This window comes from Solenopsis invicta, chromosome 3 (genome assembly GCF_016802725.1).
Source record: "Solenopsis invicta isolate M01_SB chromosome 3, UNIL_Sinv_3.0, whole genome shotgun sequence".
In the NCBI taxonomy this organism is placed as follows: domain Eukaryota; kingdom Metazoa; phylum Arthropoda; class Insecta; order Hymenoptera; family Formicidae; genus Solenopsis; species Solenopsis invicta.
In genome coordinates this window covers 31,079,201-31,094,582 of record NC_052666.1, presented here as the reverse complement: position 1 = coordinate 31,094,582, position 15,382 = coordinate 31,079,201, and the positions used below count along the sequence as shown (strand labels likewise).

Below are 15,382 nucleotides of genomic sequence, written 5' to 3'. Positions count from 1 at the left end.
AATTCCTCTCTTCGTGAGAGAGACAAGACAGAGGGTAGACGTCGTGCCGCGTCTAAACGAGTCGTTCCCTCAATCGCTCTCTCGCCTCGCGAACACACCGTCGGCGTCGCGCGATTCACGGTATAATTGGGAAGGGGTATAAAAATCCGATCGCGCTCAGCCGTAATTTCGAGGATACCTCGTGGTGGCGGCGGGCTTGTCATAAACCGGATTTACCGTCGGGGTTCGTAAAGTTTATGAGGATCGGCGAAACGGTATATGGCGCGTGGAAAGGAGAGACGGCGCTGTGAGAGACGGCGCTGTTTGCCGGGAAGGGAGCCGAGGGTGGTCGCGGTTGGGAGGAAGAGGCGTGGGAGGCAAAAGGGAGGTCCTGGAAAGTGGATTCACGGAACCCGTGCGAATTGTATAAATATGTTATTGATATACGAGCCGGTGGATGGCGTGAGGTAGATTACCCGGAAACTGGTATCCAGGTTCAAGGAACACGAGCCGGGCTTGAGCCAAGCCTCCCCGAGCCCGGTCAAGAAAATCAAGCGCGACCTGATTGCATCGCCATTTTCATAAATCGATACCGTGTCTAGAAGATACGCGCTCGCGCGTTGTTGATTTATACCTCGTGATATAGTCAAAGTTGCGCGTTGAGTTACAGCCTTTTAAACATCCATAATGAAAAAGAGTTTGATAATAATAATCAAGTCCAGATAATAGTTATCAAGCTTTGATCAAATAATTTCAATTAAATGTTCGGTTCGTATAACCAAATATTTTCTAATATTTAGTAATTGTTTGATAACTGTTTATTGCGTCTATTCACTATTATTAAATGTTAACGAATCAAATCTTACCAATTTACGTTAATTAATTTAAAGATTCAAATTTAAACCAATTCCCTGAGTTAAATAACATTCTGTCACTTTTAACTTCTATAACACATGTGTTGAAATTTATTATTTTAACACAAAATATATATCAATCCATTTCCGTGGTTGAATTGCCTTTGATATACTTTGTATCATGCGTTTAAAGTAAACACCACTTACTATCGGTTAATTCAATACATTTAAAATCAACGTAAAAAAAATGTAATGCCGGTTTATATGGGCAATTTCCTTTTTTTATAATTTTGTTTAATTTCTTATTTAAAGTCTTTTATTATATTAATGTTGATTTCATTTTTTTTAAAACTCCATCAAATAGAGTTTTAAACAAACTTTCTCAGAGTTTTTAAAAAATTAAAATGTGCTTCATACAGTCCAAATGCAAAACGTAAAATCTCCTATAAAAAAAGTTGCAGATAATTGCATATATTATTTTGATTATTTACAACAACGCAAAAAGAGAAACATAAAACTGCGATAAATTTGCTTAATTCCCCGATAAAAGTGATATCAGTCGCGATCATCGATATAGTTCCACGTCGCTTATCGTTTCACGATTCGAATGCACGCGTCGTCGCTGTTGTCAAACGAGGCCCGTTCGAGAATTAGCTTCGGGCGTATAAGGGTGTATGTAACACAATTAACGAGTCGACAATTAATAACTTGTCGTTATATAACTTGTCGTTATAGATGCTGGTAGAGTCGTTCGATAGTAGCGATGCATGTCGCTCGGCTCGCGCATGAAATCGCGCGCGTACAGAGTTCGTACGTGCAAGTATAATATTCTACACTCGTCTCCTCCCGCTCTATTCTGATCCTCTCGGTTTTCCCTCCCTTCGCTTTTCTCTCTCTCTCTCTCTCTCTCTTTTCACTAAGCTCTTTCCCCCTTTCTCTCGCGTTGTTTGTCCCCCTTCCCTTTTTCTCTCTCGTATCCGCAGACTCGCTCCCTTTCCCTCGTGTGCGCACCTAAAACGCAAGAAAGGGAACGTAATAGCCTTGCATGATACACGGCCATTAATCCGTGTATATACCCTTCCATACTTTGGAGGAATAGACACCTCGTACGCCTCGGTTTCATAGCCGGTTCATCAGCCGGATATCTCCCTGCTCTTTCTCTTTCTTTCTTCGTTCCCTGACCGCCTTCCGTTCTCTCGCTTCGTCCTGTCTCTTCCTCTCACTACCGATGATTTAATTTCGGCGCGCGCGTTTCGCTACGACGCGACTTGAGACTTCTATATGAATCAATTCACTTTATCGATTTAAAAAGGGTACACGAATAACTGTGGCATTTTGTAAAAAAATAAATTCAGACTTATATTAAAAATCTTTCTCCATTTTATATAAAATGTAAAAATATTATTATATTTTTGCAATTATGATATTGCAGTATATCTTAACCAAAATTAAAACTAAATCAAGAATAAATAAAATTGTGCTTCAAAAATGGTATTATAAATAATGCATATAAAAATTTAATTAAACAATAGCTCTGTAAAAGTAAAATCAATAATTAAAACAATGTATAATTAATATGACTCTTATTTTCTATATCGCATATTTAAAACATTCAATTTTATTTGTGTACTATTAAGGGAGAGTAGTTTGATATTTCAGTTATTTGGTATTATTACATGTTAAAAATCTTTCAATAATAACAAATTAATGTGTTATAAGCTTTTCTGTAACATGATACGAACGGTATGATTTAGAAAATCTAGTCGCCTAAAACCAACTTGTAATGTCTTAAATTGTATCATTTTCGAAAATATCGAATAAAAATATAAAAAACCATAATCTAATAATTAATTAGTTAATAATTTATTGAAAAAAAAATCAAACATTCAAAAATTAATAAATAACAATAATAAAAATGTAAGAACACTGAAATAAAACTGTTAACTGAAACTTAAATTTATTTTTTTAATTAACATATTTTTATTTGTAGCAATTACTAGTTTTATCATTTATCAATTTTATATTAATATCATTTTTTTATAGCAAAATTTGTGATGGTACAAATTAAAAAATTTGATAAAGTTTATAAAAATATCGATTTAATTTTTAATAATAATTGTAAATATGTATGTACAATAGGTGTAAAATATTCTACAACAAGCCTTTTTTATAAAAATATAACAAATCAAAAGAAAATTGCACAATTAAGTTATCATTTGCAATAAAAATTGATAAAAAATTTACATCGGTTGTAGTACTTGATTTTCTAACATGCAGTGATAGAAGGCACAAAATAAAATAAAACTTGTTAAATTTTTGCCTATGTATATCATTTCTTATTTACCTCTTTATTTTTATCGCTAAATGTTGCTTATATAAGTAAAAATGTTGCTTAAATATAAAGTATATAAATATAAAGTATATAAAGTAAAAATATAAAATATTGAATAGGTACATTTTAGAACAAGCATTCAACAACTTCTCTCTAGCGACATGTAAATTATTCATCATTTGACAAACAGCTTTCGTTACCTATTTTCGAGGAAAAAAAAACAAAAATATTTTTATTTATTGCAACAAATTTACTAGTTGTCTTATTTGATATAAAGCTATTACAGTCAAAATTGATCAGAAAATGTATCTATTTTCGTCGTCTCGCTCGCTTCGCTACAGATTCGCTTTATTTAATCGAAATAATATACGACACTCCCCTGCCTTCCCTTCGCCTCTACTTCCCATCAAACGTGACGTCGAATCGTATCGTTTTTCTGACGGACAGTTCCAATCACGGAGTCGTCATTCGGTAGCACGCCCGTTTCTCTTTTCTTGCTTGCTCATTCATCTCCCCATCTGTTCGCATACACTCACACCACCAACCGTCGATCAATCGTGAATCGTAGACGGTGCTTATGGCAGGTGAATGTATCGCACAGATAATATCGCCGCTCGAAATGGAGTCGATCGTTTGTAGTCGCTGACTTATCATATCGCGGTTGATTGGTCCTTAACGATTAGAATCAATAAACTCAAACGTCGATCTTTTTTCTCCATTTACGCGGATTGACGTAATAGCTTCTTACATAAGTGTTTAAGAGATAAATATCTTTGGTAAATACGTTATAAAAATGAGTTAAAAGATTTAACATAAATTGGAAAAGGAAATATAACAAGAATTTCCTTTAACGAGGACTGTAATAAAAAAAAACGTAACAATAATAAATTAAGTTTCAGGAGATCCCTTATGCACTTTTCCGTTTTAAATTTTTGTGATTCGGTCCCGATCAAAATTTTTTAAACCGCAATTGATATTTAGAGACAAAAAGAGTTTCTCTTTTCAAAAATTTAATTGGTGATGGGATAGAATATCTAAAAAATAAAAGATTTAAAAATTGACAATAAAAATTAAAAAAGTAAGAAATCTTCCCCCTTTTTACTGACAAATATTCAAGAAGCAAATAAATAATTTTGCTTTTCCTTTCGAGTAAAATAATTTCATATAATTATTATTCAAATAGAAAAATCACTTGTCAATAAATAGACAGATCTCTTTTATTTCATTTACCTCCACTTTCAACCCTTATATCTTTTCTTCCAAATATAGCATTCTATCGCCGACTAGATTTTCAAAAAAGCAACTTCTTACTTTTAAATATTAATTGCGATTTAAAAGTTTTGATTAAGACCTAAATAGTAAATATCTAAATCTAATGTTAAGTACCAAATCCTTACGATATAAAACGATATTTATTAAATCAATATTCTGCATGATAGAATCACGCTATAATACAGCTGTATTATTTCTGCTGTGTCATATACGTAACGTTTTTTTTTATATTTATATATATAGTATTTATATAGACTGATATCCCCAGCTCGATCGCTAATCGTGAAGAATTAAAACGCACGCATGAGGCATTTGTACCGCTGACAAAGCCATCAGACCATAACTTTTGACGCGCGCTTCCGTTACTAAGGACGCACCGCATCGCATCGCATCGCAAATCGGACGAATATTTCACGCGACTCGACGCCGTCACTTGTCCCTCGAGCGTGGATCAGCGGACGAGATCTCGTTCGCGCGGCGATAGATTTCTCCGCCACGGTTAGCGAATTGAGACGATCGATTGGGAGCGAGGAGAAAGCAGGTGTCCCTCACCGCGGCAGGGCGATAAATACGAGCGCGCGTCAGGCTGATATGCATTTTTAAAATTTCGTGCGTTCAAATGAGATCGTAAATACGGGGTTGTTCTACGTAATGAGCGTACCTCGACGGGTACTCACCTGTAGGAACATTTCGCCGTCGAGGTGATGATGGTCGTAAGCGGCGAGCGCCATCTCCCTCGCCCTGTAATGCGAGTCGTGGTGCGAATTCTCCTCCTTATCCTTGTGCATCACCACTGTAACAGAGTAAAGCAGATTGTGAAGATACGAGATCGGAAATCGGAAGGTCGGTGTAATCAAAATCGCACGTTTGTCAGGGTGCTCGTTACGATTTCTGTACTCGTGAATCAACTTGTAAGGCGTACGTCTTTTCTTGTTCTCTTTCTTCTCCTCTCCTGCGTTTCTCCGATATCAAATGTATAATCTCATCCTTTTTATCGATCGCTCTTTGAATTACAGCCTATGATTAAACCGGTTTCCCTTGATTTAATCGATTGTAATAGTTATTGGTACCAATAAATGTATTACTGGATAGATATACGTAATCGAATTATCTAGGTAATCTCTATTTAATGTGCCTATTTATTTATTAATATACAATACGTTACATGCGCTTTTATTTAACGATTGCACCGGGACCTCTACACTAATCGAGTTGATTTCTAATGTCCCTCGACGGTTTTAAGGCACGAAATGGCAAAAGTACAAAAAAAATGATCGCTTCCATGTGGAAAAAAAGCCGCATTAACGCGATAATGTACAGCGCCGGGCATAAAAACCGTTGGGGAAACATCGTCGAAAACATGCACGGAGAAAGAGAGAGAGAGAGAGGATAATTTCGACGGTGCAATTAAATTTCAATCAGGCAGTCTCGCGGCGTACTTGTTCGCAAATCTTAATAAGACTTCCTCCCCCCCTCCTTCTTCACCGTCTCCCCACACCCCCTTTTTTTATCACGTCGACTGCAAATCACGGAAATGATTAGAGGGTTTAAGCGGGCGCCCGTCGTCATCCCTCAGCATACGAATGCGAAAACGAGGCACCCGCTCGCGCAACCGACCGCAATCACAATCAGCCTTACGATTTCTCTATTCCACGGCATGAAATTGCAGCAGTTTTCCGGCCGAGAACTTACGACGCGATTTTTACGACGTCTACGGGAGTTATAAATGCCGCTTTCTCGAAATCGTAACTGAAAACTAGCATCTTGGCCTTCGGGTTACGTGTTAGTCAGTGGAACGTTGATGTATTCAGTTTGATCTTGCTAAGTAATTCTCATATTTTGTGGCACATTAAAAAAAAAAAAAAAAAAAAAGTATCAAACATTTGTATCAATTTAAAACTAATACATGATAATCATTGAAATTACATTCTTGCTTATACATGAAACAATGATAATCTTACTTATGTTAGATATAATTTAATTTTTTTTAAATTAATAATTTTGAATTTCAACAAATTATTACACTTTTATTTCTTCAATATTATAATAGTCTGAAGAATCATAATATGGTTAATAATAATAGTATTAAAAAATTCTTTTTAGCAACTAGTATCTGTTTGATTTTATATAATCTCATTTCAATATTTAACATTTCGAAAATAATGCTATTCTCAAAAGAACGTTTTTTTTTTGTACATGTAACTTATTTTGAGAGAGAAAGGAAGCAGGACAAATAAATAAAAAAATAAAAACATGAATATGATTACGATATTTTAGCTTCCATTACCCAACAAAAGATAAAGATAATTTGTGAAAAAAAAGAGACCGAAAATGTACAACGGGCGTAAACGGACGGTCGATTTACGCAAGACGCCACATGAAGGATATTCATCGACGATTTGCATAGGCGATTGATGATCCTGATTGGAGATTATGGCCGGTGTAAAAAGAACAACGACGGAATTAATATCATGTCTCTCGATAAAAGCAAAGATGTGTTTCCGGTGCTTCGTCCGGTCGACAATCAGCACTATACTCGAATCACATAAATTTTCAGTTTGCCTCATCATCAGGCGGTGCGTTACATCGTTCGCGCATCGACTGCCCGGATTAAAAGTCATTAAAGTCAGCCGTAACAAACCGACCCGTTATCAGATTTGTCATATTATACGCTGTAACGTTGGTTTGCAGTTTGCAGATTTTTATGAAAGATTAAAGTGACGATGACGTCGGCGAGGGGCAACTGAAAAGGGCGACGGACACTTTTTACCGTAACGCAAATTTATGTTTCTCGGCCAACGATAATTAAGGCGATTACTGTCAAAGATATAAATTTGACCGACGTTTCTATGTAGACTCGATGATCGGTATCAACGTTTTTCGTCATAATAATATAGTAAATCGATAAGCTTCCTTACTTCAGTTAAATAAAATGAAGTCGTTAAATTTTATGTTATTAATTCTTGTACCGCAAAAACGAAAAACAAGGAGAAAGAAATAAGACTGCACATAAGATTTAAACGCCTTTCATTTTAATCTCGCAAACTTATCTATATATATTTATTTAATATTTATATGTAACATATAGTTATCTTATTTACTCATAAAATGAACATTTCGTGTACTGATAGAAAAAATTATTTGATTCAAATAAATATGTTATCAGTATTATTCGAATAATTTATTTGCATTCAACAAGTTTCAAATATTGCTTGTTTAATATAAAATAAATATTTGAAAAGTTTTAATAACATATTCATTTTAACAAAGTAATCTCTTCTCTTGATCTTGTAATTTTTAATTTTTGCAGGTTTGAAGATTTCGAGAAGATAAGCCAGCGCGTACTCATCTACTTTTCAGATACAGACTTTGTTGTTTCAGCCGTATAAATGATGAATGTTACAAATGTAGTGCGAACAGATCGGAAACCGGGCGCTTTGTCTTGCATTCGCAAGTTGAAGTCACGGCGACATTAACGCGACCGGTTTATTATTTAACACGACGGTGGTCTCGTATGGTCTAATTATGGCGCGCATATTAAGCAGGGAGGCAAGCAGGTGTATGCAACTGTAACAGATCGACGGTGTATTATAGGGTTTAAGAGGAAGTGTCGCTCACATCCTGTCACGTATCGCTGCCGTCGTTCCCCCGGGCCCACCGTTAATCCGTTTGCGCTTAAGTTGTTCGGACATCGATAGTCCTTGGGTTCGCGCGAGGGAAAGGATGAGAGGCGCCGCACGTTTTTAACGAAAAATTCGGCCCACTTTTACGATCCATTATCTACACTGAGACGCGTAAATTACTCTACACCGAGTGTAATAAAATGAAAATTACAGTCGAGTACAGTCGAGAATGGGGCAACAAAGAGAAGGTCTGCGCATGAGGCTTATCTTAAAACATAAATATTTAAGTAGAGCGTGGCAATATACACGAAATCCTTTCCATATTTAAAAGTATTTTTACTTTTTATTTTTTTTTTTTTAGATAACGAAATAATACTCGAATATCGCGCGCGTCTAATTTGAATCTCTATCGAAATCACTTCCAGCTCCGATTCAATTAAACTTCCCTCGACCTGTCATTGAATACTTAACGATATTTGTTCAGGCCTACCCTCTCGCATTTTATAGATTTCACATGATACGAATCACTTCTGCCTTTCACAATTGCTGTGTCCAAATATAAATCGAAATATTTCTTAACTATTCGTCTCTTCTTCCGTACTGAAAAAAAACTTTTACTTAATATTTAAATATTAATTTTGTCTCATTTCGAAAAGAAAATTCAGCTATTTTTCTATAAAATCTTTTTCCATACAAAAAGCATTAACGCATAATTAAACCATCCTATTCAATTTACGTCTCACTGAACGTTATAAATTTATAATTGATTAAATTAAATCGATTATTACAAAAAGAACATGAGTTACATTTTTTCGAAAATCCCCTTTTTTGCTCATTAAACTTGAAATGGGGCACATATTCAGTGCAAATGTGGCACTTGTCCCAGACTTCTAAGAGCTTAAAGTAAACACAGTAAATAAACAAAAAACGTAAAAAGAGTATTAATTCTAAGAACTCGTCTCCTTTCTTCCTTCTTCTTGTTTAACTTTGGTTGGTATTAGTCATTTTCATGTTAAATATAAATTCTCTTTACGGTTTTCAAGCAAAATGATAACGTACGATAATCTCTTTTTTATTTGTATTTCATTCTTAATTCGATCATAATCGGTAGCCTTTATTTTATATTATGTTTATTATAACGTTGTTCTACAAACACAAACTCCGAAGTTTGTAACTACATAATTACCTATTTATTTATTCAGTATATAATTACGGCGTACAATGATGAAAATTGTGTGCAATCGATGCCTTGCTCCGCCTGATATTAATCCTATAAATTAATATATTAAATATTAATATATTAATATATTAAATATGTATTACTTATAGAACATTCTCTAAATTTTGCTCTATAATTTTAATAAAATAAATAAAAGTCAGCACTGAATATTTTTATTAATCAAGTATCTTTTTCTAATGTTCGTTAGTCATTTAAAGTTAAATAATTTTTAATTAATACTCAATAATTTGAAAAATGTAACTCGTTCCCTTTTTGCACTCATCGATTCAATTGTATTAATCCCGATCACTACAGCGTGCATACCATTTGGTCACATCGTCGATTGGCTAGTTTGATAAAACATTTTTTGATTAGTGATAAAGCAGATAATATCTGAGCATCGGCCGGTGTAAGTAGTCTGTGTCTTATCGTTCGTGTCAAACGAGCCCCTCTCATCATTATAACTAACTCGCAAATAATAACAATAATTTGTTGGCATGATCATCTTTTCTTCTCATTAAACGGACATGCGGCTGGACGTATGTTCCGATTGCGCGAGGCGTCACCAACCCAAGAAGTAACAACGTCGAATGACGTCGAATGAGAAGCATTAAACGGGCGGCGGTCAGTACCGCAGGGCAACGATGCGTGCACCGGGAGATGTGCGAGAGCAGGGCGCAACGGTCACTCGTAAATAGTCGCACGCAACATCGTGAAGCACTCGGCGTCATCGCCACGCGACCCTCTGGGATGGGATCCATTAGGACGACCGTCGAAATGACCGCAGGATGCGCGGACGGACAAGGAAGCCGCGGGGATGTAACATACGCACGTGCGTGTCCGGTCACCGGGCCGTCGATCGGGCAATTCGATTTTTCGATCGCCGCGAGACCGGACAAGGGGACCACCACCGGTCTAACCATTCGGATCTAACGACCATGTCTAATGCTTCCTGAAACAATGACTTCTTCGCGACGAAAAGACTCAAGGATGTTTAGAGTGGTAAACGACGAGACAAATAGAAACGTTTTGCGGGATACAAATGCCGAACGGTGTAAAATGTTTGCGCTTTCTCTATATGAACTATAATATTAATTAATATTAAATAATATTCTTGTAGTATTAATAAAAAATAGTTATATATGTCTACTCTTAATAATATTATAGAAATATTATACGAAAAAATAAATGATATTATTTACTTCGATATTTAAAATTATTGGGAATATTATAAACTTTTAAATATAATAATTATACAGTTTGTGAATATTTGATGCATAATAATTCACATTAATTTTTGATCACAATAATATTCATAGAACATTTTCATAATATTCCACGGATATTAAAATAATATACCACGAATATTATGTAAAAACAAACATTACCACAATATTCTCATAATATTAAAAAATATTAAATAATATTCTAGGAATATCGTGTGCTTTCAGGATTATTTCAGAAAATAAAAATAAGGGAGATATACGTAAGATTGTCGCAGTCATACATCTTCAGTGTCCTGAAAGAGGAAGTGTTATTCAAAGACTTTAATTACAATTATTAACGCACGAGCTTTAATCACGTACGTGCACCGATGTTAACTTAACCCTCCCGTTTGTCCTCACGTGTATAATCATACTTAAAGCGGTTATATCGATAACGTGGAGTTAACAATAGCCGCCGGCGCGCGCAGTGAGAGATGTGTGAAACTCGCCGGAAAAACGTCGCTCGTGGGCGACAGGCGTAATCGCCGTCGAGGGCGGAACGCGAGAGCGGAAAATAGAGAGAGATGAAAAAAAGTACGGAAAATATAACGGGCGACACGGGAACGCAAATGCGATCACCGTCGCGCGGTGCGGCGCGGAGAAACGGCGTGAAGTTCTCGAACGCGGGGAGGTCGCGCCATCGCGATGCGCCGCCGCGCCGCCACCGCCGCCGCCGCCGCGCGCTGGTGCAATCAGTAATAATAATTACACTTCCTCCGGCAAGGTCAGTTTATGAACACATATACGCGCCGGAGAGGAACGCAGGAAGCGGCGGGATCTAAAAGCGGAGGCGGAGGCCAATCAGAACGCAGCGCGGAGCATCCAGCGGGAGCGGAATGGCGCGCGCTGGGGAAACGCTCGTGCTCTCTCCTCGTCAGATGTTTACGCTGTCGTGGTATCGGCCTCGCAATGATGCGCCTCGCAACCTTTATCGCCCACGCCTGCCGCGCACGAGCGTCAATCAGCCACTGGAAATTGGCGCAATTGAATGTAGCGCGTTATTTTTAGAAATCATCGTCGCCGCGAGATGTGAGTAACACTCTGTTACGCCGAGACGGAAGAGCTTGCCACAAGCGCCGCTTGTTTTAAACGATTCGACTCGATTATGAGAGACTTGCGAGAATTTTAATAAAACACTTTAGAACCTGTTCCTTTGATAAAAAATGAAAAATTTTTTAACGATACATAAAGAAAGAAAATTAAGATTAAAAGATGCAAAATATTCTAAAATTCTTGTATGATTTTTACTTACGAGAAATGATTCACCGCGTCCATCTAGTGGCGGTATCGCGTACTGCTAATGGATTCCCAAAATCCTTTCAGATGAAAGCATTTTCGCAACACTCAATATGCTTACAAATTTATTAAATGTGATAGATTTCGTGCTTGTAAGCATCATTTATTCCTGTTAAACATTTTATAAACAACAAGGATGAAATGGTGCTAACAGCGCCAAAGCAAAAACACAAACATTGCAAAATCTTTTCAGAATTGTTGCGTATAAAATGTGAAAGATTTGAAGAAATAATTTTAAAATCTGTCTAAAAAAATTTTCTGCGAGAATCGGTGCTGGGTTTATATAAACTATAATTTATCATTTTCTAACATTTTTTGGCATCAATGAAATAAATGAAATAAATGTCCAAAGCAAAAAATTAATTATCTCTCAATTTCTTTTTCATCAACGAATCCCGATTCATTCGCAATCACGAAAGCCGGGGTTGGAATTCCACGGTCTCGCCCGTCGCTCGCGTCAACGACCGTTTTCATTAGATCGTCCCTGCGATCGCTCGGTCGCTTCATTAAGCACCGCCGCCCTCATTTATATAGACGTCTTTGAAGTGCAAATAATGACGCTGCTCCTCAGGGGTGCCTTTCCTACCTACCTTCTCGCGGTGACTTGGCGTTTTACGCACCCCGCCGCCACCGGCGTCGACCGCGGCCGGCGGTCGTGCGAACCGGACTAAGTGAACGGTTAAATAAGTGATTATCTCCCGATCGCATAATCGATCGATGATTGATGGAGTCGGTGCCGCGAGACACGACGTGTATTAACAAGCGCACCCAACGTTAACTGCCCACTGGGACGCGCCCGACCACCCGTTAGATTGTTTCCGATGTCACGCGGAGAAAGCGAGCGACGTCCGTCCGTCGGTATGATTTGGGAGGGCTGCGTTTGTTTCGTTTTGTAATTACGACGGTCACGGGGTGTGTGCGACTTGGAATAAACGCGCCAACGTGTTTGCGTAAAGTTCCATAAATTAAAAAAAAAAAAAACGCGAAATGACATAAAATGTTATAAATGGTATATCTTAAAATTCTGAGAAAAAAGAAAATATATAAGGTTTAAAAGGTAATAAAGCAAGAAGAAATGTCAAAGTGCAACTGTATATTTAGCGTATAATTTAGTATAATTATATAAAGTAAGCGAAACTTTTTTCGACAAAGTGCTCTTCTGTCAATCAAATCCAACTAATTATATAACTATAATAAATAATACATTCTCCAATTAAAATAATTTTACATATACATATACGATGCTGTTGATGAAAACCCGTAGCTCCTAATCTAAAATGTCATAGTTTGAAAGACGAATTTACCAAGATCAGATATCAATATAAATATAAACATGTATAGTAACATCAATTAAATTAAAATATAACTTTCTTGCTCGTTTATTTCAGCCTTTTAAACCTATGCATTTGTTAATTTAGTACAAGCTAACTTATTAAATTTACTTTAAAAAAAAAAAGCTCAATAAACGAAATGCAATCGTGGTTGCCCAGTAAAAGTATGGTTACATTTTATTCGTACATCATTAATAATAAATCGTATATAGTCATGGATCGTAGCCTTTTGTTTTCCTTATTTATGTGGCAACATTAGAATAATAATGCAACATTAATTATATAATCGTACACCGGCATCTCGCAAATAATATAGCGCGTGGATTTCTTTATAATATAATATACATTACGATACGATGGTAATGCGAGATACCGATCGAGATAGCTTTTCACTTCTTCCCCCTTTACACTTCGAACAGTAACATTCCACTTTAACGCACGGCGCATAATTTGAAGATAATTATTATTTTCTTCAACGCGGCGCGCAGCCACGTGAACCACGACAACAACCCTTCCTGGAATGTTCGCCAAATTTCCTTGAGAACGGGCCATACGAGGTGTGTTCAAAAAGTATCGCGAATTTTGAATTTTCGCGGGTTACGTATATTCGAATTTCGATCTTTTTGTGGCGTTATGTTGGTACTCATGTCTCTCACTTATGCCGACAAGCTCGGCCATTTTGAATGTTCACTTAATTGTTGACAGCTGCTTTGCTTGCACGTGTTTTGGATCGTCTTCGATTTTTACCTATTCAAAAAAATGGATCAAAGAACCTGTATCAAATTTTGTGTGAAAAACGAAATTAAGTGCGCGGATGCATTCCGAATGTTGACTGTGGCATACGGAGAAGCTACCTTGGACCGAAGCAACGTTTATCGGTGGTACAAAATGTTCTCAGAAGGCCGAGAAGATGTGAACGGCGAAGAGCGTGCCGGACGCCCGAGCACTTCAACAACAGACGAAAAAATTAATGAAGTGGAGAAAATGGTATTGGCCAATCGTCGAATCACCGTTAGAGAAGTTGCTGAGGACCTAAACATATCGATTGGCTCGTGCCATTCGATTTTTATCAATGATTTGGGCATGAGACGGGTCGCCGCGAAATTCGTACCAAACGCCCCTGCTCACACATCGTTGCTTGTGCGCGACTTTTTGGCCAAAAACAACACACTAATGATGCCGCAGCCACCGTATTCCCCAGATCTGGCCCCCTGTGACTTTTTCTTGTTCCCTAAACTGAAGAGGCCCATGAAAGGACGACGTTACGCTACGCTTGACGAGATAAAGACGGCATCGAAGGAGGAGCTGAACAAGATAAAAAAAAATGATTTTTTGAAGTGCTTCGAAGATTGGAAAAACCGTTGGCACAAGTGTATAATATCTCATGGGGATTACTTTGAAGGGGACAAAATAGATATTCATGAATAAATAAATAATTTTTGAAAAAACATAAAATTCGCGATACTTTTTGAACACACCTCGTACATCACCGGCCGGTTCTTTCACGGCCGGAAGATTTCCAGCGGTATCGAGCGGAACTCTTTAGTCCCGTAGGATTACGGGGAAGTGACATGGCTGCGAGATCCTTCGTGGTTACATGCAAATGCAATGTTGGGGATACGCGCAAAGACATTGCACGTCAGGCCGCCTTTGGGTTCCTGCTGAGTCAGGAGCGCCAGAGCGGGAACGGGTTTGAGGTTGAGCGGAGAGAGGGTTGAAGCCGGGCGAAGAAGGGGAGGAAGGGCGAATATTAAAGATTAAGCACGAGGCACGCAGATTAGCGTGCTAATACACTTGTTCTTTGCGACCGGCCGGGCCGGCGGGGTCGATTGTGTCGCAGAAACGAATGGCCTCCACGATAAGGGAGACGAAGTGCTTTTCGTCAGGTCAGTCAGCGAGTTTTTAGAGCGCCGGGCCCTGTCAGAGGACGATACACTGGCAAAATCAACGAGCCTCGGTTTCCTGAGGACACCTCCGTCGATCGCGACTCTCTCGTCCATCATGACGCGGGCCGTCTACCTCGAGATTGGGCTTTAGGCGTTACCTCGGCGTCACACATTCATACGCTTATGCAAAAAAGGATTTAATTATGATAATGTTTTGATATTTTATATTAGCATTTCTTAATATCATCGTTTCCGTTGCACACAGATCGTATTGTACGTGTTGTGCACCAACAGATTATCAAAATTGCAGTTTAAGAGCAACAAA

At 37.6% G+C, this 15,382-nt stretch overlaps 1 protein-coding gene across 6 annotated transcripts in view; it reads right to left on the bottom strand.

The window, feature by feature from the left end:
- The window catches only part of LOC105204695, a 288,926-nt gene that overhangs the window by 68,193 nt on the left and 205,351 nt on the right, over positions 1–15,382 (bottom strand). For all 6 annotated transcript variants that reach the window (XR_005574404.1, XM_039447320.1, XM_039447319.1 and 3 more), the window contains one exon: positions 5,115–5,230. Coding sequence is in view for 5 of the 6 variants with exons in the window: in XM_039447315.1 (XP_039303249.1) it covers positions 5,115–5,230 (116 nt within the window). In the remaining variant the exon portion in view is untranslated. The remainder of the gene's footprint in view (positions 1–5,114; positions 5,231–15,382) is intronic.